The 27826-nt window shown below is 35.1% G+C and overlaps 2 protein-coding genes across 5 annotated transcripts; one reads left to right on the top strand and one right to left on the bottom strand.

Moving 5' to 3' along the window:
- Positions 1–6: 6 nt before the first annotated feature.
- Positions 7–22449, top strand: Hex-A (Hexokinase A). 4 transcript variants are annotated; one of them, XM_028310711.1, is made up of 9 exons: positions 7–312; positions 9212–9374; positions 9450–9631; positions 9718–9891; positions 10838–10937; positions 11752–11941; positions 13233–13438; positions 17191–17417; positions 19375–19464. In XM_028310711.1, exons 1-9 carry the CDS (start codon positions 286–288, stop codon positions 19462–19464), a joined length of 1359 nt encoding a protein of 452 aa, XP_028166512.1. In that variant the 5' UTR covers positions 7–285. The 4 variants fall into 4 exon arrangements, with proteins under 4 accessions (XP_028166512.1, XP_028166513.1, XP_028166511.1 ...); XM_028310712.1 differs by lacking the exon at positions 7–312 and adding an exon at positions 3891–4136; XM_028310710.1 differs by lacking the exons at positions 7–312; positions 10838–10937 and adding exons at positions 8478–8642; positions 10086–10185 and having other exon boundaries at positions 19375–22449.
- A 3035-nt stretch (positions 22450–25484) lies between these two features.
- Rab4 (RAS oncogene family member Rab4) lies at positions 25485–27090 on the bottom strand. Its single transcript, XM_028310721.1, has 4 exons — positions 26936–27090; positions 26775–26855; positions 26138–26470; positions 25485–25767 (listed from the first exon to the last, which is right to left on the bottom strand). Exons 1-4 carry the CDS (start codon positions 26949–26951, stop codon positions 25553–25555), a joined length of 645 nt encoding a protein of 214 aa, XP_028166522.1. The 5' UTR covers positions 26952–27090; the 3' UTR covers positions 25485–25552.
- Positions 27091–27826: the final 736 nt, after the last annotated feature.

Here is a 27826-nt window from a genome sequence, read left to right as displayed (position 1 = left end):
CGTATACAACTCGCTCCTTGTCGGCTGATAAAAGTGAATTAATTTATTGTCTAGAAATATTCCTAACGGATAACGATAATAACTGTTAACTTTATTCTAGTTGGTGTCATTATTCCCCCGTGTCTATTTAGATAAAGATTATATTATTATTGTGGTTCTTACAAGATAAGGGTTTTATTGTGTCGGTTTATAGAAAAGACGTCGCAGAAAGCTATTGACTCATTTCCTCGCTGACTCTGTAGGTACTAGTGTTTTTGAAGTGTCTCGGCAGCGTAACAGGAAAAGATGGTCAAGGATTTAGTGCACAGCAAGGTAAAAAATGAAAGTAACGCAAAACATATCATACGCAGTCTCACAAGCATTGCACATTATCATTAATCATAACACATGGAACATTTTTTAAGTGTCAAATATCAATTGAAACAAGACGTGTTATGTAACGGATATCAACGACAATAAATTGAAAGAGATACTGCATTTTTTTAGATGATTGCTTTCACATAATAAACACACGCAAAAGGCATTTGTGATTCATCGTCATACCTAAGTATTTACTTCAGCAAACCTCTATTACATATTAAGTTAGTTTTTCCTCACTGAATGTCCGAGGAAATTACCAAGATTCATGATGATGTTACCTTATTCATCACACAATCTTCAACTACTTGTAGAGCTCCATTTTAATTAAAATGAATACAAAATTCTATGGCCAAGTCGCCACATAGATTTAAAAAAATATTGATTGTGTTTTGTTTAACTGTCTGTTTATAATGGGTACTTTCTGTAAATACCTAAAGAATTAAATAAAATTTTCAATGATAGAAGCAGCATTACATTTTAATACCTAGTATCCTATGTCGTTTTTATCCTAGAACTAAGCTAGGGTATTCTAAAATATGCGCGTGCGACGCGTCTCACGTAAAACCTTTTAAGTACTTACCTATAATAATTAAAGTGGATTTTGATAAGATTATACCGGTAATCTTCAGGGAAATCACATTTTTGTGATGAATAAATAGACTTGGTATTCATATATGTATATGTAACTGATCCTTTAATTATAACAATATCATATTGTTATAATTAAAGGATCAAACATCATTGTTTGTTGAAATTTGGTAGTCGGTACTGGCAGTAGAGCCATGAGGAAGCCAACTACGAAGAATTGACACCACCATCTGAAATTACTTTTATGAGTTGTCAAAACGCGATAAACAAATGCGACGTTAGGCATTATAGCCTCCGATTGAGAATAGCCTATGACGCCACTCATGCGGGCGCATGGTTTTAAAGCAGGTGAAAATCTAATTTTACAGTTAATTTAAATATAATAGAGTTTTCATGGTTAAAATTAAGCATTCTTTTAGTTATGCCTTGTTGTTGGTCAATAGTGTCAACTATCCAATTTGACGTCAATGTTAGATATTGTTCAGCCTTATTTTTCTGCAAGGTTGCTACAATTTATGGCGCAGCCTATATCTTTCAGTGAGGTACATTTACGTTGTTGTTTTATAAAGTCAAGATAACAGCAATAATAAGACAGTTGACTGTAATCTACGGTGATATCATATTTTTATTGCTTGAAAGATTGCAATTAAATTCTAGGTTACATTACCTACCCGGTAAATCCCTGGCAAAGTGATTGTTGTGACTTTGGCGGAAAAATAATAAACATGTCAAATGGTAGATCATTATCTAGCATTAAATTAAAGTTTATAACTATTGTTTAAAGGCGTATCTTTAAGATGAAATTGAGACTGAGTAGGTATAACTGTAACCGTGGCATCTAAAAAACATTTTCATGCTTACCTAAATCATAAATATGAATTTTCATATTTAACAAGCAAGCTTAGAACAGATGTTTCATTGATTTCATTGATGTGATTCGAAAAGGTCCATAAATCAAGTTACATCGAATGATATAAGCAAGGAAAATTAAACAATAAGAAATATTCTACATCCCAGACTAAATGCAACTAAGAACGAAGTAAGTTCTTGGATTCGCTTCATGCATTTGTCTCTATCATAAAGCTTACTAGTTTTACCCTGTCCTTCTGACTAAACCGTCTCTATCGCTCGAAAATCCAACCTTCATTACCATAAGCTTAGAGCTATCTATCTAGGTATCTAAAGGACTTCCCCTAGTCCAACTAAGTCAAAGATAAATCGCCAGCGATATTTGAAATTGTCGCATTGAATCATTTTTTGTTTACAACAATATTCATCACCTATTCTTAGTCTTGCAACTGGAGTAATCCAATAGCACCTTTTGCAAGGCATAACAAAAGATCATATTAAAAAAATGTATTTACATTTAGCTTTCCATTCTTTTTGTACAAAGTCTTCTTATTGATTACCTTTTGCAAAGGATTTCCAGTAATAGTGACGGTGCGCACACGCAGCCGGAGGCACGTCTGCCTGACACACCCGCGCCACAACACAATTAGAAACAGAAGGTTGACAGTCTGTCTTTAGAATATTGTGAAGGCCAGGTGGCGTTGTGGCTGGAATGTCAGTGCAAGCTCTATGCTAGCTCTAGATAAACAGGTTCAACGATTTTTCTAATATATTCTGCGTTCCAGTTGATATCAGCTATTATTTTGCTACATCCCCTCCCTAGTCACGATGCGTGATTTAAACTTCTGATAATAATTAAAGTAAATGCAACAAAAAAACAGTAAATCGGATTATACGTATTTAGAAATGAAGATTTTAAAACGATTTCTAAGTTACTAAAAAGTATTTTTTCGTAATTTTCTGGTGTCATTTTTTATGCAATAACGATTCCTTATTTGGACAGTAAACTTGGTTATTTTTTTCAATCGTTTGGTGGTTTTTGGTGGGCCCTTCTTTAAATAGACGTAAATACAAGTGGGTATACTGCACCCTAGCGCGGTTATGGTAGGTGCGCCAGCGCATGTCCCGCAAAACGACGAGCTACGTGCCCGACCGGCCGTCGCTCTCGCTAAACTCGTTTCGCAATACCATTGCCATATTTTCAGTCCTGGAATTCTCCTTATAGTCACAAGAGCTACCTCCTTACATAACATAAGGCACAATAAGTTATATTACTTTTAGAGTAGTTAACGATTATGAGGACACAAAACAAACATGTTATAAATCGAGAGTTATTTGTAAAAAGTTGCAATGTTCTACAGTCATTTTTTTCTTTCGATTTTCATCATATTGAAACATGGAGTGCATAAGCCAAGTTCCAAGTTTTTTTTCCAGCTTTTGTTGTTGTTTGCGTTTACTTTTCTTTATTTTAAAGTTTGATACTCTGAAATGATTAGGAATAATTACTTTAAACAGAAACTTATTGATACTTGGGACTTTAGGAGTAGCATGCAGATAATAGAAAATCTATTGTTACATGTAGCGAACCTTTCATAAGTGTTCTTTTTTTAATCACTAAAGATAATAATTACTTAGTAAATAAATGCCTTTCATGTAATAAATTAATTACAAAACAATGCAAAACAGCCTCATAAATATTAAAATGTCAGTCAGGACTTAAGCAAGAGTGTTAATTGATTAGGTATCTGTTAACTGATAACGATTTGATCCTATTGTTTCAGAATTTCCTTGTAAATAATAAATGGAAATTCTGTTACTTGCATTAGGTTTTGTATTGACTCAAGCAAATAAGCATGGTAACGCCTAGCAGGACAAATAGACGTACAGAAAAAACTTTGGGGTCTCCTTATACGCAAGGTTTGACAGCTATTTCGTCAGTTACACAACGATTTCATAGTTTGCGTGAACGTGAAGGGCATCACGTGAGCGGTAGGTAGATGGCGCCGAGGGGCCCGCGCGCGTGACGTCACGGAGGCGCGCGGGGCGAGGCCGAGGGTGTGGTGCACATGCGCCGGCCGCCGCGTCTCAAGGTGACCTCGCGCGACTCGACTAGCAAGTGTTCCGAGTTCTGCCGGTCAGAGTACTCCGCTCCTTTCACTTCAGCACGACTACGCGGTCACTGATACCGGTATTCGCCTTAACGCGGATATCATTGCAATTTTGCGCCCGGTGGAATTTATGACATCACCCTGTGGACCCCAACGTTACTCGTTCATCACCTTTTATCTCAGTCGTCGCGACTGACAAGACGAATCGATATGCGTCAAGCGCGAGACATCGTGAGTATTATCAAATATTTGCATGAATTCCAAAATTTCCTCACAGTAATTACCTAAGTGATGCTACATTTTAATGTATTCAATTTGAGCCAGCGGTAAAATTTAAATTCTAAGATGCTGCTCCTGTACTGCACTTTATGCATTATGAATGAATGGTACTACGGTATTTAAGGTTATGTAGAAAATCATACGTTTTTTACTTGTTTAAATAAAGAATTATTAATTATTATTACTCATAGGTATTTATTTTTCATATTCCACTGAGAACAATGGTTAATTTAATTTAACGAAAATGTTAAGTCCTACTGCAAAATGTGCTTTCAATCGGCTATTAATAAGTCAGTGTCTATTCACTGTACCGGTTTAAATATCAATAAAAGGCAACGTACTTATGACAAGTCTGAAAGGCTAAAATATCCTTCAGGCAGAGCAGCACCAAACTATTCGACATCGATTCAGATATTAAAATATTTTAGGTCGTAAATGTAGCTCGTAATATATTTCAATCCGGCTAATAAATGTTGTTTCATTCGGTAGATATTAATCCTATAATAGGCAACCGGTCGGCGCTCAAGGTCGTGGCTCAAGGTCATGCTTCAGCGACACGTGCAAAGGTCAAAATTTCGGTGTCCTCCCATCGTAAGAGTTGCTGTATATTACCATCTCATTATGCTGTCCCAAGGACTGTTCGGATTATTCACCCTTCTGCAACCAAAGTCAATAAATCTAATAAATCGGTCAACTAAGAATCGAGCTGAGGGTTCCGTACCTGCTTTACTTTCTTTTCATACTTTTATTTCCACTTTTGAAAAAATACGAAAACAAGCTAATAGTTATGTAAGTAGGTATTTTAATTGGTTTTTTAAAGAAATAAAGTATTTATTTGATGCGAGTATTAAAAGCGTTACAAATAAATAACAACTTAAACACTAAAAAACAGAGTACACGCACCAAATGGTTTGGTATAGAAGCTGGCTAAAAGACCTTAATCAGCAGACCTAAGCTATAAATATTTGATAGAGATTATGCAATTTCAATTTCTACCTCAACATGTCCCAGTAAAAAGTACACACACACATTAGTGAACACACAGTAGTGATCCTACAAGAGTTCCCTTATTTTCTTATCAAGGTCAGCAACCCTAAAAATAAAGAAATTATCGCCTAAAATTAACACTTTATGTAGGAAAGTTCTATATTAAAGATACCATAAACGACATAATAGTCAGTCGCTATCGTCGTTTTCAAATATTTTTACATACATTCGCAAATTGGCATTTAGCGACTTAATTAGCATATCGAATTAGAGGATTTTATGTTAAGATATTACCAGTTTCTACCAGAAGTATGTGCCTTCACAGTTTATATGCAAATGTGAGTGAGACACTTTAATATTACATACACGCTTGGATGAATTATTATTCATTTGTTCTCCATTTATACACTTTGTAGTCCATTTAAAAATAACCAACAGATCCACTGAACTTGGCTCACTTTTACTTTTATCTATAGTGAAATCGTCAGTGATCGGAGATACCCAATTGATTTTATATAACTAACTAAATAAGATTAGTTCATTGGCATTCAGGTGTCATCATCTCCAATTAAAACAATGTTTGTATTTTATTACACCTCACGAAAGGTTAAAAACATCTTAGTTCAAAGTTCAAACAAGATAAGATTTAAAGACGAGTGTTATTAAAATAACAAAATTAATTAACTTTGATATTAATTTAAGAAGTTTAATTATGTATGCGCAAAAGAGCATCACACTCGTTGCAAAAGCCATGTGACACACTTGCACACTGCACGAGGGTTTTCACAACAGACAGATTATGATATTGCTCGATATCAGGGTGTAGGTATAATGAATCTTTATAAACTTTATCTGGAACCGATACGGTGCTTTATCGAGCCACTCTAAGCTGAGGTGCCATGACTGTGCTGTCTGGCTCGATTGTGCGTCAAACACTGATATCGTCCAACTTTTTTACATTGTACTAATGTAGCCGTACTTTTACTAACAACTATTTGGAGCTCACATGAGACAACCAACCAAAATAAGGTCATTAACCTTTTTTTTTTCATCAAAAACTTATAATAAACTCATACCTCGTCACGTACATTTCTGGAATAACATTTACAACCGCGACATTTACAATACATGCAAAAGTTCCAATAAACAAACTTGATGCAAATTGCTATATGATTCAACATATAAAAAAAGCGTCGTCACGAGACACCGGTCTTAAAAATAAACAACATACTATGCCAAGAACTTGCCTCGACGTGCGTTCGTCCTGACGTGCGGCAAACAATGTTCTAAAAAAAGCTGCACTGCTTTTTTCAATAATTTTATAGAGAACTGAAAATAACGAATGACTAAAATGCGGCTTAGGTACAGAAAGATTGCAAGATATTATAAAATTTATCAAGGCCGGCCGAAAATGTCGCTCATTATCATAAGAAGTATAACTATTTTCACAGAGATTTAGACTGATAAAAGGCAGCACGTTGCATGTAACCGTGACGAAAATCCGAAAATACCTAAGAACATTGAAAGTTTACATCACATGATGACCTGTGTAATGACAGGTTAGTATAATGAAAATCTTGAAGACGGTCAAAAAAGACAAAAAGCAACACAAAAGAGAAGACGGGACTTAACAACAAAATAATACAAAGATAACATTATAAATAGAGATCAATACGTAGGTCGTAGACATAGATCGTAATCGTAGTCGAAGGTCGTAGTAACGTAGTCGTAGAACGTAGTCCTTGGTAGCATTTACGTAGCAGGGAGCAAGGACTTTCGTAGTGACGTCGTAATTTTACGTAGCACTCTTTATTTGACTTTTATTATGCTTCAGAGTACAGACCGTCAATTATATTTTCAGTCAGTATTTTTTTTAATAAAAGACACGGATTACTGAAACTTAAATAGTATAAAATTACTGTTAATGTAGTTTTATAATTGTAGTAAAAATAACTAGATTTTTTCATAATATAAATTATAGCATAGCGAACTATGTATCTTCAACGCCATGTCGTTTGTTATTTAAATTAAAGGAAAATTCCACGGCCACTCAAAACGAGATTCATCCAGTTTTTTTTCTTATTTTGAGATAAGATTTTGCAGAAGAACGATTTTACGCCGACTGCCAGTGACATTCAGTTGATAAAGTAGTTGATAGAATCAGAAGATGATTTGTGGACCTCGTCATCCTTCAGGGGATTGTCTTATGCCCTAGAATTACTATAATTTTGCATACGAGAAAAATCGAATGCTTTAAAAATAATAAAATCTTATTCATTATCAAATACCTATGAGTTTATAACTAAGTATTTTCTTTCTGTCTGCTATAGATTAGATTGCAATCAAAAAGAATGTTGGATAAGATCCTTAAGACAGATTGTTTAATCTGTCTTTACATTAATCAAATAAAAAGACCAATGGCCGAATTAAAATTCAAACTCGAAGTTAAACAAACGATTTATCAGTTCATTTATTATTTTGAGGAAAATTTCCATGTCCAGCCGCTTGGAGCTGGTTTATTCCAGTTAAAATTTCGGTGTATTGATATGATATTATTGGATGGATTTGGAGTAGACAAGATAAGACACTTGAAAGAAAAATAATCGTCCTGAATTTCAAAGGAAATCCCCTAGTATTGTTACCAGTTTTACCAACTAAGCTGAAAACTTTAGCTGTTTTATCTATTAAATAATAATTAAGTACCTACCTATATCTTAACTAATTACACACTCAAATGAACTATCACCGGATTTAAAGCTAAACCAGCTAAACCTAAACTAAATCACTTTTAGTTTTAACCAGTAATTCGGGGCAAATGTTATAAAAGTACAAGTTGGCGGCTGTATATAATAATTCTGTTCTGTCTATAGTCGTCGCTTGCATACACGAGGCACACGGCACACACCCACTCAACTCACATCTATAAACTCACCACTACCAATGCACTTGTAAATATAGGAATCGAGGAATGTGCGCCGCATGACGTCACGAACGAGCCCACGTGTCAGCCAATCAGAAACCAACACCAGAGGCGAGCACCACACGGTGCATTCATTAGCATAACGATAAACCCTGCCAGGACCACCACAGGGCAAATTCATGTATGAATAATTCAAGTACTGGAAATAAGAAAATTATTCCTACTTTCAGCTTTTTCCTAGGCACTCTACTAGGTTACTGGGGCCTTGTTTTTTTCTATCCGTACAGCTGTGCTCTTCTAATACATACGTTTCCAACTCACACGAGTGAGATAACAACAGCATGGTATCAATTCATGAATGAAAAAGAGCGGGTTCGTATAGAGCGCGTCCGACGATTGTGGCCGTATTCCTCATTTACTTGCGAGTTTGGCAAGACGTGTCGTAAGTTTCAACCGCGCGTTGTGAGGTGTACGGTTTAGTTAATTTAATTGAAGATTTGTGTTGAATAAAAAACGTCAAAATGGGCATGGCCATCAATAATTTACCAGTGGTGAGTTCTAGTATTAATACAGTCGGATTAGAACGTTTTTAATATTTTTAAAGCCGGCTTCAATATTAAATTGGAAAGCAACGGTAGTGTTGTAATGACCGCTTTGACCTTGTGAAACTCGTTCGCGATAATGAACGGCTTGCTTACAATCGCTCGTTCAGTTTATGAACTGCAGGAAAATTGCATTTGTTCCTTATGGATCAAAGGACTTTTCCAAATTATCCCCAAATAAATATGTATTGCAAATTATTCGGTACGCACCTCTGATAATCAGATAATGCACAAAAAAAAATTGCAGTCACGTAACAGATATCAACATGGACTGGTGCAACAATGAAATTAATTTCGTGATTGTTCACATTACGATATTTGCCATTGAACTGCTATTTTTTTTTTTTTATTAAACGTACTTCGCGGATAGTTAATGATTGATCTCCCTAAACAAACGGCCACTTGACATTTTCTAAAATTAACTCTCTTGCCTTTATACTCCCGACATCCGTACTATTAGTGCGTCTTACGCACGTAAATTCATACGTAATAATTTAAGCAATAAATATATTTTTCAGATTCGCGAAGAATGCGAGATTCTCCACCTAACAGACAAACAGATCCGGGAGATCATGAGCCGGCTCCATAACGATCTCATAAAGGGGCTCGGCAAAGACTCGCACGCCACATCCATCGTCAAATGTTGGCTCACATACATTCAGGATTTACCCAACGGGAAAGGTAAATATTTATATTTTATCACCACAATTATTTATGATATCCCTCGGCTGCTATAACGAAGACTTGTCTTTTCAGAACGTGGTAAATTTTTGGCTCTGGATTTAGGAGGAACTAATTTCCGAGTTTTAATTATAAATCTTGGGGAAAATCACTTCGATATGCAGTCAAAAATTTATGCTATACCTAGTCACATCATGACCGGTACCGGAGTCGCATTGTTTGACCATATAGCAGAGTGTCTAGCCAACTTTATGAAGGTAAAATTACTATAGCCTAAGGATAGAAGCATTGACTTTTAAGTTAGAAACATTGTTTCATTATTTATTATTTTCTGCCTCTTTAGGAACATAACGTGTATGAAGAACGCCTAGCCCTTGGCTTTACGTTTAGTTTCCCTCTAAAACAACTGGGGCTCACGAAAGGAATCCTTCAGCGCTGGACCAAAGGGTTCTCCTGTAGCGGGGTGGTGGGCGAGGATGTCGTCCAGGGCCTGAAGGATGCGATCGCTAGACGAGGGGTAAGCTAAATCACTATCATCCTATGTAGTACGATGTAGTATAATTTCCTATGATTTATTTGAGAATTGAAACACACCTCTATTCTTATAGATTTTAAAGTTTCAGTCACTTGGTTTCCAAATTTAATGACTACCAGTAAATCTTGTCACTCCCACATTGGCTCTACCTTTATAAAGTAGTAGACATTTTCCAGGACCTCTCATTGTCTGTGATGGGTATCTTAAATGATGCCACTGGCACTCTAATGTCCTGTGCACATAAGGAACCTAGTTGCCGAATAGGGATTATTATTGGTGAGTTGACGATGATAAACAGCTCTCTTCTAAATTTAGTATTGTAAGGCATGACTTTTGGAACAAAACGAGAGCCATGGAGGCGTTCAGGTCGACTCAGTTATAACAACTCAGTGTGTGTGTTCAGTGGTAGATTGTATAGAGTTGAGACCATTTCAAAATTTTCCTTTAGTTCACTCGCAATAATATTTCGCTTTATTTTATTACCGCATTCCTACCTTTACAATTTTTTTTTATCACAGCAAAACAAGTAGCACCCACATTTTAATGTCATTATTTTATTTTATTCCGGTATCCAATATACTGGTTTTCATTGGTCGGAGTTTATTTCAAACAAAACACATTTAATTTTATTTTGCCTTGAAAACAAAGGTGATCGATTGGCACATAACGCTATTAAAAATTAATGTAGAGTTTATAAAATGACACGCGCCTATGAGAGTTGGTGGCATTAATTAAACAAATGTGATGCTGTAGAATTAGTTAATAGATATGAAGGTACAGCTGTATACAATTTTCAACTGAGTTGCTATAAATGTACCTGAAGGCCTCTGGAATCATCATCAACATTTTCAGGTCTTCACATTATGGTCTCATAAAATCAATCTGGAATGGAACTATCTCTTAATACGCATGTTTCTCACTCTTGTAGGACGTACAGATTGACATATGTGCCATACTGAATGACACCACCGGCACATTGATGTCTTGCGCGTGGAAAAACCACAACTGCAAAATAGGACTCATTGTTGGTAGGTTTACATTATATTTGTGAGTGTGGTGGGTTTTTAGCTTTGTCAGTGGTGTTTTGTTTTCGTCGTTTTATATTAACACGAAATAAAAAAAAACCTTGTATTTTGACTGTAGCAATTATTTCGCTCTAGCTAACATACATCACCGACCACCGCAAAGCGGCGCGTGCGCACAAAATAACTAACAATCAGTCATGTGTTGATTCAAGCTATCTTTTCCAAGTAAATCCCCGGCTTTGTTTTTCAAAACTATCATTACGATGCATGATTCATATTGTCATTCTTTCATAATCGCAAATCGCAATGGGTGTTCAACATTCTTTATTTTTAATCCTTTTTTGCGTGGGTCTGCCTTAATGCTGCGCAGAGTAAACTTAAGTAACTAATCACAATGTCGCTTTTTGCTTGATGCTGCAAGTTTTGGCGTTCAATTATAACAACATTCTACTGGTTTTCCTTGTCTTTTTGGTTTTTATTTACACATAACTTGTTTACTCAGTATTTTTCGTAGTTAGTGATTTATTTTTTACTTGATATCAGGATTTAATGGGACAGATTACAGTTTTGTTTGTAAAAATATTTTTTTAACACAGAACTATCAACTAGTGCAATAATACAATACAGTAAGCATTATATTTTAAAGGGATAATAAATGTTTTTACCAATCCTAATTTTGTTGGTGTAAATGTACTAACAAAATGTAATGCTTTACCTTGTCTTTCCTCTGACGCTGCGCAGTCGACACATGCGTGTGCGTCAGTGTTATTTCCCAACTTTATCCTGTTAAATGCTAAAGTGGTACTTACGAATGCAGGCACTGGGAGTAACGCTTGCTACGTAGAAAAGACGGAGAACTGTGAGTTGTTCGACGGCGAGCCTGGCAAGCCCGACCTGCTTATCAACACCGAGTGGGGAGCCTTCGGCGACGATGGGACCCTGGACTTCGTTCGCACAGAGTTCGACCGCGAGGTGGACTCCAATTCCATCAACCCTGGCAAACAGATGTAAGCATTTAGTTACTAACTTGTCTTTTATGCTTCATTTACTAGAACACTGCTCTATTACCCGTTAAGTTACAAAATTCTTAATAAACGTTAGGTAATACATATAATTTGCAATATTTAAGATTTATTGCGTTTAATTATTTCAATATTAATTAATTATATACCTACTTAAATACAGTCATTATCCTCAGTATAAGCAAAACGTATCTTTAGGTCATCATTTTATCGACTCTTGGACTTCCAGTATGTTTACAAATAAATCGATAAGTTTGTATTTTCCAAGTATCTTATTGATAACAGGATAATATTTATTTAATTTAGTGCCACTGCAAAGTACAGCAATGCTGTTTTAAGTTCATAAAACAAGGGTTCAAGTTACATGAGTGATCGAGTATGCTAGTGTTCCAACAACAATAGGTTCTCGATACTTTGCACATGTAAATTAAGCCGACGACAGCTCTAGTTTGCATACCTAATGAAGTAGTCTAACGTGATAATAAACTAGCTTGGGATATTAAATTACCTAGATGTTTATAAAGTAAGATGTAAAGAACACACAAGGCATTGTTCCCCCCTTAATATTAAATGAAGTGACGAAGCAGAGTTTAAGTTCGTCATACAATGCGTAACATTGAGGATAAAGTCCAAGTTCAAGGTACAGCATGTGTAAATATAAATAACATTTGTATAAAAGATTCCTTATTGCAGTTTTTTTACGTAGGTGAACAGGTTCCAAACCAATCTGAACCAGTAATTTGATAATTAGGTGTTAATCAAATTAAAGACGAATGATATTTAAGTTACATGTTATTACCATCAACAAAAAGAGTACCTACTTAGGTACATGATCATAATACAACTAGTTTTTTTTTAAATAAAAATATTAATTAACACTGCATTACACATTAGCCTTGTGGTTATGGAAGAATAGAATAGAATACTCATCCTGTAGATGTCGTAAGAGGCGACTAAGGGAGAAATATGCGAATGTCACGCTTCCCAACCCGACTTGGCCTGCCTGGGTGGGGAGTGTTGGCCAAACCCTCCATTTGCCTTTAGTAAATTAGATAGGATCGTTTTCCTGTAGTGGAGACTAATGCCCGTTTTCACCATCTATCCCGTATGTAAACAAAATTCCTATTATGTGTTACCACAGGGGCCACTTAAAATTAGGGATTGATGGTGAAAACGGGCATAAATTACCTGATTGAGACGTCTGGTAAATTATAGAGTGGTCCTCCTGGCCGTGGAGATAAAATGACTTTATGACGATGATGACTTATAATTTCAGCCAAGAGAAGATGATATCGGGCATGTACATGGGCGAGCTGGTCCGCCTGGCGCTGGTGAAGTTCACCAAGATGGGGCTGCTGTTCGGCGGCCGCGGCTCCGACCTGCTGTTCCAGCGAGGCAGCTTCTACACCAAGTACGTGTCGGAGATCGAGTCCGACAAGCCTGGCGACTTCACCAGCTGCATGGATGTGCTCGAGGAACTTGGTGAGTTGACTATTCATTTATTTTAACATTATAATTCAAGCTGAAGTCCGCTCCAGTTACAAGTGTCAATTTTTTTTTAACAAATATAGCCAAACTAGCTTTTTCCCGCGGCTTCACCCGCGTGAAAAGTTTGTCACAGATCGTCATAAATTATAAATAATATGTTATTCTGGGTTATAGACAATAATACTGTAAAGTCTCATTTTCCGTTCAGTAGTTTTTGCGTGAAAGAGTAACAAACATGTTAAATATCCAGACATCCATACAAACTTTAGCATTTATAATATTAATAAGATAAAATTGACACCGAGTCGTTATAACGTGAACTTCAACTCAAAGTTGAAAACCTATGATAAGAATAATGAGCCACCGTAATCTCTGATTGAGTCGATTTTTATTATGCTTCACAAATTTTCAGTTTCTATTGGGGCGGACTAAAAACTGTTTTTTACCTTTGATTTGAAAAAAGAAAAGATAAGCTAATATTATGTTTAGGTACCTAAACAAATAAAACACATCCGTCCTTCAAACAAAATGCGAGGGGCCCGTGCTTTCAACAAAAGTCCTCAAGTGGGTTCTTCGCACTCACACTTTTTTGAGCTTTTAGACTTTAGGCAGGCAATACTTTACTTACTTTAGATACCAATTTTTTATTCTTCCATCTTTGATTACTTACGTTTGAAGTAGATAAGTGTTTGATAATAATAAAAATCAACAATAATTGTCTTGTAGTGATGAAACTGCGAAACTCAAATCCGCCAAAAACACAACTTCACGGATGCGCCATCATGACAACTTGCTACTTACGTCATATGAACATGACAAACAAATTCAGACGTACTACAGCTTGACAAGAAAAATGATTTTTGCACGCGATTTTTATCACTATGAAAAAGACATCAACGAGTGCTATTCGAGAATGAATTTTAAGGCGATACGCATACGGTCTCAAAAAATTATGGTACCTATATCGATCGAATTGAAGTAAGCGACAAGCGTGGCTTATTAATCGATTTGAATTACAGTGATATCACTGTCTCAACTATCTTACCCTTTGATGTATCGGAGCCAAGCCCATGCGATTAGATACCCAGAACAACAAAAGTCGAGATAAGTGTCATTGACGTATAGCGGTACGACTGATTAGAACATCATGCGTCATCTAGCATGGACGCACTAATTTGAAACAAGTACACACACATTATGGCCACTACAATTTACAACTTATTAAAAGAGGCAACACATTTCAACCAGATGATTAAGCATGATTAACTAGCTTCCATAATAACATGTATTACATAAAGATTGATTAATAAATTAGCTTACATAACTAGGCGACCTGTCTAAAGCATTCATCGCTCACTGTTATTATGATAATAAAACTGCAAACATTATTGTAGGCATAAGATAGGAGGAAAACCGCGTCACTTCTGTATTATTATATTGTTAACTGTTTAGATAAATGTACATTACGTCTTTACCGCAGTCTTGCACAGATTTTGCAAAAATATTGATGCTATATCAGGAGAAATAGTTATCCCAAAATATTCGGAAAAAGTGACGCTGTCGATCGATAAATACAGTCGAAAATCGGAGCAGTGTATGGCCAGAGATTACTCTTGACTAACATACAAAATATACGTACAGCACACACATATTTCGGTTTTTATTGCCATGGACCCAATAGCGTTCGACGCAGAATTGCCTTGAGTAGGTGCCGGGATCGATTGGCTAATTAAGAAATCAATTGATTTGACCGGAAACTTTTCCTAAATTGGCCGAATGACGTAACATTGTATGTAACTGTGAGACTCCAGTAACCGTTCAGTGTTTCTAGTACTTGTATCGTTACATATAAATGGTAGGTATTCCTTTTAAGTTGAAGTACCTACTGAGTAACTAAAATCCTGAGCATTACAGCCACGTTATAATGGACAGACGATCTGACTAGGTAGGTATTAAATATATTTGTTACAAAACTATTCAACTATTAAAACTACGCAAGTTGCAAAATATTTACCTTAAATCATGTAGTGCGTACCTAGTAAATAGGTATACACATATAATGTTTATAAATATTATAAACTTTGATCCTATTTACTGATTTAATCAATTGACGATTGGTCGCAAACAGGTCTTCTTTGTATCATACAAGTGAGTTATTGATGAATTATTCTGTATGGTCTGTTCTGTAACGATTATTATAATGCATAATGAAGGCAATGCAATGAAATCATTGTCCATAAAGCCGAAAATCGCATCTCATTTATTTTTCTACTAATTATAAAACTTTTCAGTTAACGTATATGCTGGCATGTATTTATTATAAGGCTAGCATATAATGCATATTACCTATATCTAAAGAAGAATGGAGCGACGATTACAAAAAAGTAACAGCTGTCGATGTGAATCACTGTTTACAGATGCAAACGATTCTAAACGAAGAACGTTAAGTAATACAGGGCGAGCTTGTTTTGAGCTTTGCCCCTCTGTAAAAAACCGGATTCTTTTATCAACCGGATTCACGCGTAATCGGTACTCCTAGTACGCTGGAGTAGCAAATATTTAGATATCGATTCAATAGTCGTTTGATAATGATATCTAATAACAATCAAATACTACTAATGAACTATTAATGTACAGTCAGCGTGAAATTAATTCGCGATACCCAAATAGCTTACATAGCGCAACACGTCTTTGTTCAATTTGGAATAAGGATACTTTTTGGCCACTTTGGGTGTCACGAATTATTTGACACCGACTGTACATACCTAGATAGATGCTATTCGCCAACTTACTAGTATGCAAGACAACTTTACAAAGACCTAAGCAACTATACAATAAATGCCAAGGTTTGCATTAAAATATATTGATAGGAAATGAATTTGTGTTAAAAAATAAATCGTATTTTCCTGCTTATCTCAAAACTGTTGATAGCCATGCAAAATTCTAAATAGTGCTGAATATTCAGAGGCAATTATTGAAATATTTCTTTTGAAGACAAAAACTTTCAGAGTCAAGCTGTTATTGAAATATTTTTTTGGTTTTAACGCCGCTCAGATTCGCAATGCAATAGTGACGAGACAAATCGCTTGTAGGTATTTGCCACGCTAAGTTCTTGTAATGAATTTTAATTTACACTGAACTTGTATTGCCTGTCCTTGTAAAAACACAAATTAGCTTGTTAAATATAGACTCAACTAAGTATTAGCGCCGATATTGTGGCTAAGCCGCAAAGTAATTGCTCATTACCTAGCGCTATTAGGTAAGTTTCTGACGAATCAATTATTTCTTTAAGTCGATTTTATCTTTATTAGTGCGATAAGCATCAATCTTGTTATACTCGTACGTAAGAAAATTTTTAGAAAGTGTAGTACTGTAATTACCTATGAAAAGAAAGAAGTCAGGTCTCAATTGGACCAGTTGGGTCTCCAATTGATGATGGGGTGGGTACCTACCTACCTACCTAGTTTTTAGAATAATTTTCGTAGAATAATTTTTAAAGTTAGTTTAAATTTTTCTTTATATTACACCGGCATCGCGGTATTAGCAAAGCTTGCAATGTTGTAATATTTTAGGTAAATTATGGGAAAAAAATTACGATATCATCTCGGTAATCCGTTGTGCCGTCGTTTGTACATGAGAACATTGTCTTTACAGCACTTACCAAGTTTTCATCACTGGGCTGGGCGAAAATTCTTCGAAGTAATTTCAGAGTTGGTTGTGAAAATAAAACTGTTTTCTTTTTACAGGCCTGGCCCACGCCACGGAAGCCGATATGGCAGCAGTGAGACACGTGTGCGAGTGCATATCGCGGCGCGCGGCACACCTGGTGTCGGCCGGCATCGCCACGCTGCTCAACAAGATGAACGAGCCGCGCGTCACCGTCGGCATCGACGGCTCCGTCTACCGGTTCCACCCGCACTTCCACGCGCTCATGTGCGAGAAGATCGCGCAGCTCGTCCGGCCGGGCATACAGGTTAGCTTCGAAGATTAACATACCTTCTAGAATACTGCTGATGCCATGCACATTACAATTTAAATACCTACCTTAAAATCTAATAACTAAGCCTAGGCGCAGTTAGTTGGCCCATCATCATCATCATCATCATCATTTCAGCCACAGGACGTCCACTGCTGAACATAGGCCTCCCCCAATGCTTTCCATGTTGATCGATTGGTAGCGGCCTGCGTCCAGCGCTTCCCTGCTACCTTTACGATGTCGTCGGTCCACGTCACGTCGGTAGTTGGCCCATAGGTCCCGATTTTAATTTGTTTGAAAAATCGGCCGATATCAAATCGGTGTAATGTGCACACTTTCATACATATCCATACTGATTAACAACCCGACTAAACTATCGGCCAACTAAAAGTCGGCGGTCTGCGCCTGGGCAGTGTGACAAAGTGCCTCACTCGAAGCACAAAATAGGACTCGAAGTCTGAGGTGGCAGTGCTGAAATAAGATCTGAAAATCTTCATTTTCACAACTGAACCGACATTAGGTATTTTTAAATCGGTATTTCCAATTCATTTATATCAATGTATGCCTACTCGTACCACCCCCACAATCCACTTTCACGTGATAGTTGTTTGGCGTGGGTGGAACGCGCATCATTGAAAAATAATGATGATAGGAATAGCCGCATTCAAATTGACGTAACACATGCCGCACAATGGGTGGCTGAACCCAACAACGAATGGACACAATATTTTGGACTTTTAAACGGGGATATTGTAGAATAACATGAAAACAGCGTGTCCGTTGTAGCGACTGTTGTCACGTAAACTGGCTACTTGTTAAAAATAACAAATTATGCAGATTAAACAATGACGTCAACCGGCTGACGCACTCTGAACGCAAATTTCATGAAATTTAGCTACGAAAGCTTTAGAGAGCTAACATTGTTTCGAGAAGAATAACTAAATCTCACAATGTAGTCGGAAAAAGGTTGTTGTACTGTTTACTTTTAAGTCAATGCTAAGGTCACTAGTTAACATATCATCAGTAATTTTAAATTAAATTTATGCCTACCTACCCTGGGTCTGCGGGTGTCTATGGGCGACGGTAATCACTTACCATCAGGTGATCCGTCTGCTCGTTTGCCTCCAGTCACATAAAAAAAAACCTATATCATAATGCTTGCTTCCTACATCTAATGCTTATGATTAGATAAAAAATATACTTTTAACGACTGACGCAATTTACCAAGGAAGTTAATAAATCTATTAATTGGCAATCGCATAAATTAAAAGATTCCATTGTTATCATAATAATATAGTAAGAAAATAGCGGTTTATGACTGTTAATGAGGCATTTATTAAACTCCAAAGATAAACGTTACTGAAAGTTATCAGAGTTCAAAGTTTTTTGGCCGCCACCCATTTGAATGGCCAACGAGAACGCGCCGCTCGGTTGTTTTGTTTGCGCAGGCGGATGCCCTGAATCGATTGATAATAACTATTATTTACATTAAAAAGACGAGCCCCTGGTATTTAAAAGTCACGCCCAGATAAACTTGTTTGTCTTAATGAATGAAGGACAGCAGTTGAACTTTAATCATAAGCACCGTCTTCGCCGTCGAGAATCGTTTTTAATGTGAATAATATTATTCATAAATTAATCATTCTACTAAAAAATACTATTTTATGTCCCAAGATAAATAATACTAACATTAAGGCCTCGCAGGAATTTAATCAAACCTGTAATCGTTCACTGACCATCCTCGATCGATATACTAATGTACGACAGTAGTACAACAATATAAAGGAGTATTCATAGTTATAAATGATATAATCCTGGTGATATCGATGTAAGGACACTTGCCGATAGCCAGCTCATCAAATTGGACTATTTACAAGGACAGCTCGATAACTGACTATCGATATTGGGCAGCGTATTGAACGCTTGAATGATGTTATGTTATTGTTTGTTTTAGTTCGACCTGATGCTTTCCGAGGACGGCAGCGGGCGCGGCGCGGCGCTGGTGGCGGCGGTGGCCTGCCGCCAGAGGCTACAGTTCGCGTAGGCCTCAGGCCGGCCCCAGCTCGCTCGACGCTATCGCACACCGACAAATAACCACTAAAGCGGCGCAGGTAGCTGTTATTCTATTTTGAGAGGAATCTCCGCCCGATGCGTTGGCTCGGCCGCAGCTGACGCGACTCCGAAGTTCACTATGCAAGAAATCTATTTTAATATTTTTGGTAAACATCGAAATCATATCATGACGGAGATGACGTACTTCGGCGAATTCGTCCGACGTCATATTTTCAGTAACCGATTTATTTTTCAACTGAACGGTTGCATAAGTATCATTAGGAACCCTCACGAGGATTCGCGTGGTCTGTTCCAATAAGCGGGCAAGGTTGCGTAAGTTAAGCGAGCGAGTTAGTACTTCGGTTAGTTGCTTTAATAGTCTGCTTTTTAGGTTGAAAAATAAAATTATTAGAGGGTTCAACCTCTCAAGCGAGCGCTGAGAGGTGATAGCGAGTGTGATTAAGAGTAAAATGTTTTAATCTTTAGATCCTCAATCCTTAAATCAGCTGCTATCGCATGCTCGCTCTCTGGTAAAATTAAATTATTTATGTATATTATTTTTCCGAAATAATTTAAAGATTTTTGTCACGATAGGCACAGTATAACGTGTTGCAAAACTGAACCTATTCATACCTTATATTACTAAAAATTTTATAAGCATGTACTTATTCAATTTTGTAATCGGTCTAGTCACGATTCAATTATTTTTATAAAAAAAAACTGGCTATCTACTTAAAATTAAAAGGCAATTATATTTTATTACCACTTACATACTTAACTTTACAACTTGGATAGAAAGAAAGTTTGGAATTTGGAATTTGAAAATAATAAATCGTGTCGGTAGAAATTAAGTACTTACGCGTTGCATTTTGGTTTAGAGTGCCTATCTTAGCCAGCAGACAATTTTATTGGCCCCACATTATTATTTTCAGTGACATTGTACTATTAATTTAGCAATAAGTAGTTTTTAAAATAATTTAACGGGGAGAAACTCGTGTTACAATAAGTGATTATAAAACAGTTAAAAATTGTTTGATAAGTGTAAGAATGGATTTACGTTATGTCTTCTGTTGATATCTGTGGGTGGAATAGTTCTAATTAACAAACAATCACATACTCTACCAGTACGAAAACTAATTAAGATAGGTCCAAAACAGAATTTAAAAAGTTCAAACACCTACCTATATGTAATGTTACATATTTAAAATAAGCAGTTTGTACAACTAGATTTTGACCTACAATTGATTGCGTTGAAAGTGTATCCACATGTGTGCATAATTTACGTGTAGAGTGACCTTTTTTGATCATTCCATATTAATCAGATCACCAATGCACTTCAAGTCGCTATTATAAGTTACTAAAGTCCGTTGACTTGACATCGAGTAAATTACAATCATGATTTGTATTTATTTTGAAAATGTATAATGTTTTCTTCAACAATGTTCAAATAGTTTTTGGTTTCATGGTAAACATAATACAAAAAATAACGATCGATCTTTTGGAGACATTTAAAATTATTTTAAAGTCTTAGATACTTATGTTGTACTTATAAGTGTTTGATATTTTACTGTGATAGAACTAGGGCTATTTTTTTAAAGAATTGTTTTCGTTGCCATTCTAGTTTTCTTTGGATAGTGTGTGTATTGCAAATTTAAGAATAGCACGAAATCATTCAGCGATGCAATTCGATGTGGCATAAAATGCTTTATCGTGCTACACCATGGTGATGCTACAATCATGCACAAGATATTGGCCACTTCATGAATCATGGTATTAAATACACACATCACACCTTAAAATAGTTCCTAGATTATATTAAAATAGGTGCATTTTACTTTAATAAGAGTGTCTTGTTGCACTTTTTGTTGCATGCTCTTTTTTTGGGTTACGTGTACCTAATTATTAAGCATTAAGTGTAGAGTTAGTTAATTATGTTTAGGTACATACTTTTTATTTATATTACCAGTTTCGTTAATTATTTCTTATGATATGAATCTGATATTATTATTTAATCCCAAGTAGGTAACTTAATTGATAAAGTACAAAGATATCTTCTTTTTGAGATCTTTAAGTACCTACCTATAAAATTTACAATGAATGGCATTATATGTATTGTACCCTCAAATGCAAATCAATGATAATGTATATTACAATTTTTGATGAATATTTCTTACAGATAAATTAATTACAGATAGTCGGGTTTCAAGATTGCTCAAGTAAAATTGTATTTCACAAAGCCACACAGTAACAAAATAACTGCTGCATCTATCATACTAAAAGTATGTCCCTCCTAGAATACAAGTTGAAATATCTGTTTCACGGTTTCTGTATGACACATTTGTCAGGAACAATGTTTATTTAAGTTTTATTTTACAAATCTTTACACCCAAACAAGGCGGGAAACATTTGAATAACTGAACTCTCTAGTGGGGACGAGTATTTACATTTAGTGTAATTTAAAAAACTTCTAGTTACTTATTTGTAAAATAAGAATAATTACATGATCTTCAATTGTTATTGTAAAATAAACTTATTAGACTTTATTATTGTAATATCTAACATACACTACAGTTTTAAGAGACATTAATTGAATTGTTAACTCGAAAGGAGTACCTACTATCTATTAACCAGCAAATATCAACATTCCATGGGTCTCTTTCACCTACCACTACTAATTCAATGTTGTTTTTATCTTATCATTATTTGTAATAAAGTAAAGGTTTATTAAACAAATCATGATATTGAGGGAAAGCTGTAAAAATGGAGGAAGCAGCAGAATTCTGGTACATATCCTGCCCGACACTTGGGGTTATGAAAGTTGTCCACTGTGTAAATACTTGTCAAGGCCTGGGAGCTTTGTTTGATATTTGTTTATGTACATAACGGCATTAAAATAGTGTTTATAAAAATTGTGGTTATTTTAAAAAGCTAACTACCAATAATTTTTGTAGATAGTTATTTTAAGAAAATTTATGTTGAGACATTTTAGAAAAAATGAAAGAATTGTTTGTATATATAGCTAGCTCCGTCTGTGTATGAGCTATTAGCAATGTTACTTATCCAAAAATTAAAATTTATATAAAAACATTTTCTTTTTTCTTTTTTACCTTTTTTAGTGTCTGACAATAAAATATAGTGGTTCACGAATATACATTTACATATAAATAATAATTTATTGTTAATTAGGCTACAGAGATTATCTTTAAAACTCTCAGTAAATACTACTTATATCTTAAGAAAAATAATTTGATATTGGTTTTATTAATCTAAGATATTAGGTATATTTACGAGTGGATGCGAAAATAAATATATAAAACAATGGTTACTTACATTTGTTTTATTGTCAAATTACAATAAATGGTGCAGTTGAAAATCAGATACAGTATTTAAAACTAGGAAAAATAAATATCACTAATTAACTATGTCTAATAACAGTGTGTCCATAAATTTTAATTTTTGATTATCCTTGCAATATTTTATAAAAAATATTTTGTTAGTACCATAAAACACAATTGTTTCATCTTCCTATGAAGATGACTACGTGAGATATCGTACGTCCTTATTCTTTCAGGAAAGTTCCGACGTTGAAATAATTTTGGACGGTACCATTCACCAGAAATATTATGATTACCAAAACTCAAAATGCCCGGCATCGTTACTCTGTTATTACAATTAAACAAGTAAATAGAACTCTTAATCTTACGGCACTAAATATTATTGAATCAAGTGTAAAGTTAGATTTTGGGCTTTCAAGTTTATGAACAATAAGTGACGTAATAATAAGTTCCTATTGCTTTACGAATTCTCTGAAGGAATCGCGATTTGCCGTAAAAATATATCAACTATCGCAGTTCGCATGTTTTATTTATAGGTCGAATTTTGGAGATAGCTATTAATCTTCAAGGAATAACCAGTTAAGAATGCAAAAGTTTTGTGCGAAAATAAATATCAACACGCATTTTTGTTGGTTCGCCAGTTTGAGTTTTGGGGTCAACATTAAAAGAATGGTCACGTTTCATTCATGGCCTACATCCCTAGATATCTTTCCTCTTAGTACATTATTAGACTTCTGAAAGTTTTTAGAATTATTTTTCAAGATAATTTTATTACATATAATTTTATTTTACAAATGTTTAAGTTTTAAATTCATAACATAATTTAACCGTTTTTTTTTTATTTCTAAATTATGTATAAAGGTGATAGTAATTTATTAAATGAACAATAATCTCTATAATATCTTATCTTATGATAATGTTAGTTACATGAAACATCAGAATAATTAATCATCACTGTTCAAATTATTTACACACTAATTTATGAGTAGGTATAGGTTATCCTTATAAATCTAAATCGTCAAAGTCAGTCGAAAAGAAAACAAGATAAGATCACATTTAAAGCGAAAAACCAAACTTTAGATGGTTTTCATAAATATGTTAGCATCACAAGCGCTTCTCATATCGTAAGGGCGGGCACGGGTGGGGAAGGAAAATAAATCTAGCCATGATTCACTCGAGAGCGAGCCATAGACTGAGACGTGACTGCAAACGAATGTCCAAGTTAGAACAATAACTAGCAGCTCAGTTTCATTGGGCTCCGGTGGACACCAACGGGTTTCAATCGGTAGACTAGGTAGGTCCCCCTCTTCTGGCAGGGAGTCCCACATAAACCCACTGACCGAAGGCTTATTTTTACGTCGGCAAAGCATTTCCCGACAAAGCTATGATCACATTAGAAGCGCAGTCAATCAATACGAGCTATAAAGGTGCGTTTATAATATTCCCTATTGATGTTTGAAAAGGGGCATCACTCCCAAAAGCATGGTTTAGTCCGATTTAGGCTAAGAACTCACGGCGGGATTTTAAACCCATATCGACACACATTACTCAATGTACTACTAGAATATACGTTAGTATATGTGCCGTCTTTTTTTTATTGCGCTGATTCTGCTCACCACACTGATTTTTAGGCTGGAGCCTATATTGGATGGTATTGTTTGTTTACACATACAATGTCACTTTTTTGTTGCAATTTCTCACAAAACTTGCGCGCAAAATGCAAATTTAGTATGTAAAATCATCAAACTTCTAATGCTCGTAACTCAGTTCAGAGTTCAGACTGAGTTTAGAGGTATACATGTGATAGTATGTTTGGTTGGTTTATTACACTATTTTGTAATAAAAAACAAGGTTTGGTCGATTTCCGCGCGAAAAAAGAGGGAGAGTCGCGTTTTGACAATTCAAAAAAAGGACTAGACTAGGGTGTACTCTATTTATACTGTCGTATATTCGCAGCAAAAGCGAGGTTTTCGAAACGTGATTTAATTATAGGGTACAGTAACGGTACCCATTGCCGAGTATAAATCGTTCTACAATTTAAAGTGCGCTACTCCCGCCACCAACTCCCGTCCTAAGATATGAATGGGACCTAATAGTCAAATATGAAAATTTATATTTTGCTATGTATTTGAAAATATAGTTGATAACACAAGTTTATTTACTCTTACTTAATTCATCCACAATTTACTACGTTTTTTTAAATATTGAAAAATACTTTTTTTTTTAATAAATGTAAAGTCTGAACTAAATATTTGCTCTCTTATTTTATAAAATAATCAAAGCAGTCTTTGGCAGGAACTGTAGCAAAAATACAAAAATGCCTTGCTAAATTCATATTTTTCATAACCATTGATTTACATGATGGTAACCTGAGAAGGTACATAGGTACTTTTTATACTATGTACTATATGTAGTATTGTAGGTGCACTTACAGTGGATACAAATCATCAACAAATATTCATAAATTTTGAATTAAAATATTTTTCAATTGGTTTCAGTAAATTGGTGTTTTGGAATATATTTTATAAAAGATTTCAACAACACTTAAAACCTGATTTGACAGGTTTTTGTGTTGAAACTTTCATTTGTAGTAAATTATGGATGTAGCCCTGTAATCATAGTACATATAATATTGACATACATTATTATATTACTTATTACACATAGCCCTCCTTTCTATTTTTTGATTTAGAATCAATAAATCAGACCATTATACTCCGGCTTAACAAAGGAGACATACCTGATCTAAACACGACAAGCACACTCGGAGGGTGTCCGAGCAGGTTTCTTCGGTGCACTTAACTTCTTAGATGTGCATGTGCCATACTGGATTCCGGAACCAATCCTCTCAGGGTCTAACTCCCCAGTTTCAATTTTGGCTAGTATTGTTTTGGAGCATTTCAAAAATGCTTCCTCCACATTTTCTCCTGTTTTAGCACTTGTTTCCAGGAACATTAACTCTGAAATTGTTAAAAATTTATTTTACAAAATGTACTGAATGTACCAACTGATAATTTATTTAATTATAAATTACAGAAAATATTATATTTTTGAAGAAATAAACAGTGTTTAAATGAGAACATAAAAATAATAATTCATGTTTTTTCCAAAAAACAAAATTACCAAAACAATAAATAGAATCTAAATATTAATTTACTTAATTAAAAAGAGTTTTAACCCATTTATTTATTTATTTATTTATTAGGTACACCAGCAAAGTCACATACATAATACATAACCCATGGTATTTACTACTTAAACTTATGGATACTTTTATCCTAAATGTAAAAAAATTAGGATGAATAAGGATTGTGAAAATGATAAACTCACCATTTTCCTGAGCAAATTGGCTGGCTTCTGTGAATGTGACTTCCCTTGATTCTTCCAAATCTTTCTTATTGCCAACAAGCAAGATCACTATATTCGGGCTAGCCAGAGTTCTTGCGTCACGGAGCCAATTGGCCAAGGCATTGAATGAATCACGCGAAGTGATATCATAGACAAGCAGGGCCCCAGCAGCACCCCGGTAATAAGATCGAGTAACTGAGCGGAACCTTTCCTGTCCAGCAGTGTCCCATATTTGCAGTTTTGTTGATTTACCTCCAATATTGACAATCTTGGAACCAAATTCAACACCAATTGTATGACATCTGTCTTCTTTAACTGAAAGTATTGAATATAAATTACAAATTAGTGTTTGAAGGTGAACTGTTATCACACAATGTTATCTATGGTTAACGAATTATAAATTATGTGTACAGATAGTTTGTATTGTAAAAATATTTAGCTTCTCACTACAACCAAATGTTTCTATGCTGCCCTATTTGCTTTGAACCTTTTAGAGAAAACTGGAGTGTTTAGTGATATAGGTACGATAAGTTTTCAGACGTGTCGATACACACTACAAACAGAACCAAACTGGGTTTTTAATATTAAGCTAGGTACGAAAAAAGGTAGGCCTACTTACATTTGTTCCCAATAAAATTATTCAGAAGACTAGATTTTCCAGTCCCAGCACTTCCAATAACTAGGAACTTGAACAGATATTCTGAAAGAAAGAGGAAGAACAATCTAAAAAACCTTTACATAATTCAACGTTACAAACAAATATTAGACAAATGATCTTACCGTAAGATTCCGACATATTTGCCGACTTGAATTATAATTCGTAATGATGATATTATGTGTAGGTCTACCAATTTACTGCCTGGCTTTTTATTTTACAAGAATTTTTTCTTCTCAAAACAACAACACAAAACCTCTGACAGCTGACTGACAGTCAGTCAGAGACATGAAGCTAAAGATAAAAATGGAGGCCAGACTTAGAATACCTACTTGAAGCACAACCTATGTATCACTATCTCGCTCTCTGTGGGCAGGCTCTCTCTTTCTAAGTAGGGTAACCTTTTATTTATTTTTCTCAGGACGACAACGACTGATTTACGTTTAAACAGTGTGTCTTGATAAAGTGCACTTAATATGATTATGAAAAAAGGTTTTCGATGTTTTTGTTTTAAGATGAATTACAACATTAAGAAAGTGTAAAGGCATCGAAAACTGTGGATATTTGATAGAAAACAGATTTTAATTTGGCAGTTGACAGACGGATTTGGATATGGATTGATTACAGTAAACGGCCGTAGAAAACATTATGCAAAATTAGATAAGTAAGGTCCCACAGAAAGTCCCAGATATATCCTCAATATGGTCATACTACTTCAAAATGTCTAAAAAAAAAAAAAAAAAAAAAAAAAAAAAAAAAAAAAAAAAAAAAAAAGAAAGCACACCAATCACAAAGAGCTTATACTCATAGAACAGCCACGAATTAGAAGACAATTATTTTCTCTCAGCCTCAGACTGAGATAAGTCTTAAAATGCGTGGACTGTTGCATCTATATTTCCATGTTGTTTGCCATGGCTATGTTCATTCCCCAAATCGTGTAATATGTAGTTATACCGAGCCATCAAGCACGTTTATTTTGTATGGTTATGCCCATGAAGCTAAAGATAAAAATGGAG

This window comes from Ostrinia furnacalis, unplaced genomic scaffold (assembly GCF_004193835.3).
Source record: "Ostrinia furnacalis isolate ACB-3 unplaced genomic scaffold, ASM419383v2 OfSCF3063, whole genome shotgun sequence".
Lineage (NCBI taxonomy): Eukaryota > Metazoa > Arthropoda > Insecta > Lepidoptera > Crambidae > Ostrinia > Ostrinia furnacalis.
This window is presented reverse-complemented; position numbering and strand designations above follow the sequence as displayed.

Excerpts from the sequence above, each read along its gene's own strand:
- Rab4 (XM_028310721.1), bottom strand. Across the intron at positions 26,471-26,774 it reads TAATTTTATTGGGAACAAAT|TTAAAGAAGACAGATGTCAT; the intron begins GTAAGTAGGCCT and ends CAATACTTTCAG. Across the intron at positions 25,768-26,137 it reads CCAATTTGCTCAGGAAAATG|AGTTAATGTTCCTGGAAACA; the intron begins GTGAGTTTATCA and ends TAACAATTTCAG.
- Hex-A (XM_028310710.1), top strand. The coding sequence starts at position 8,613 with ATGGGCATGGCCATCAATAATTTACCAGTG. Across the intron at positions 9,375-9,449 it reads GGATTTACCCAACGGGAAAG|AACGTGGTAAATTTTTGGCT; the intron begins GTAAATATTTAT and ends TTGTCTTTTCAG. Across the intron at positions 9,632-9,717 it reads GTCTAGCCAACTTTATGAAG|GAACATAACGTGTATGAAGA; the intron begins GTAAAATTACTA and ends CTGCCTCTTTAG.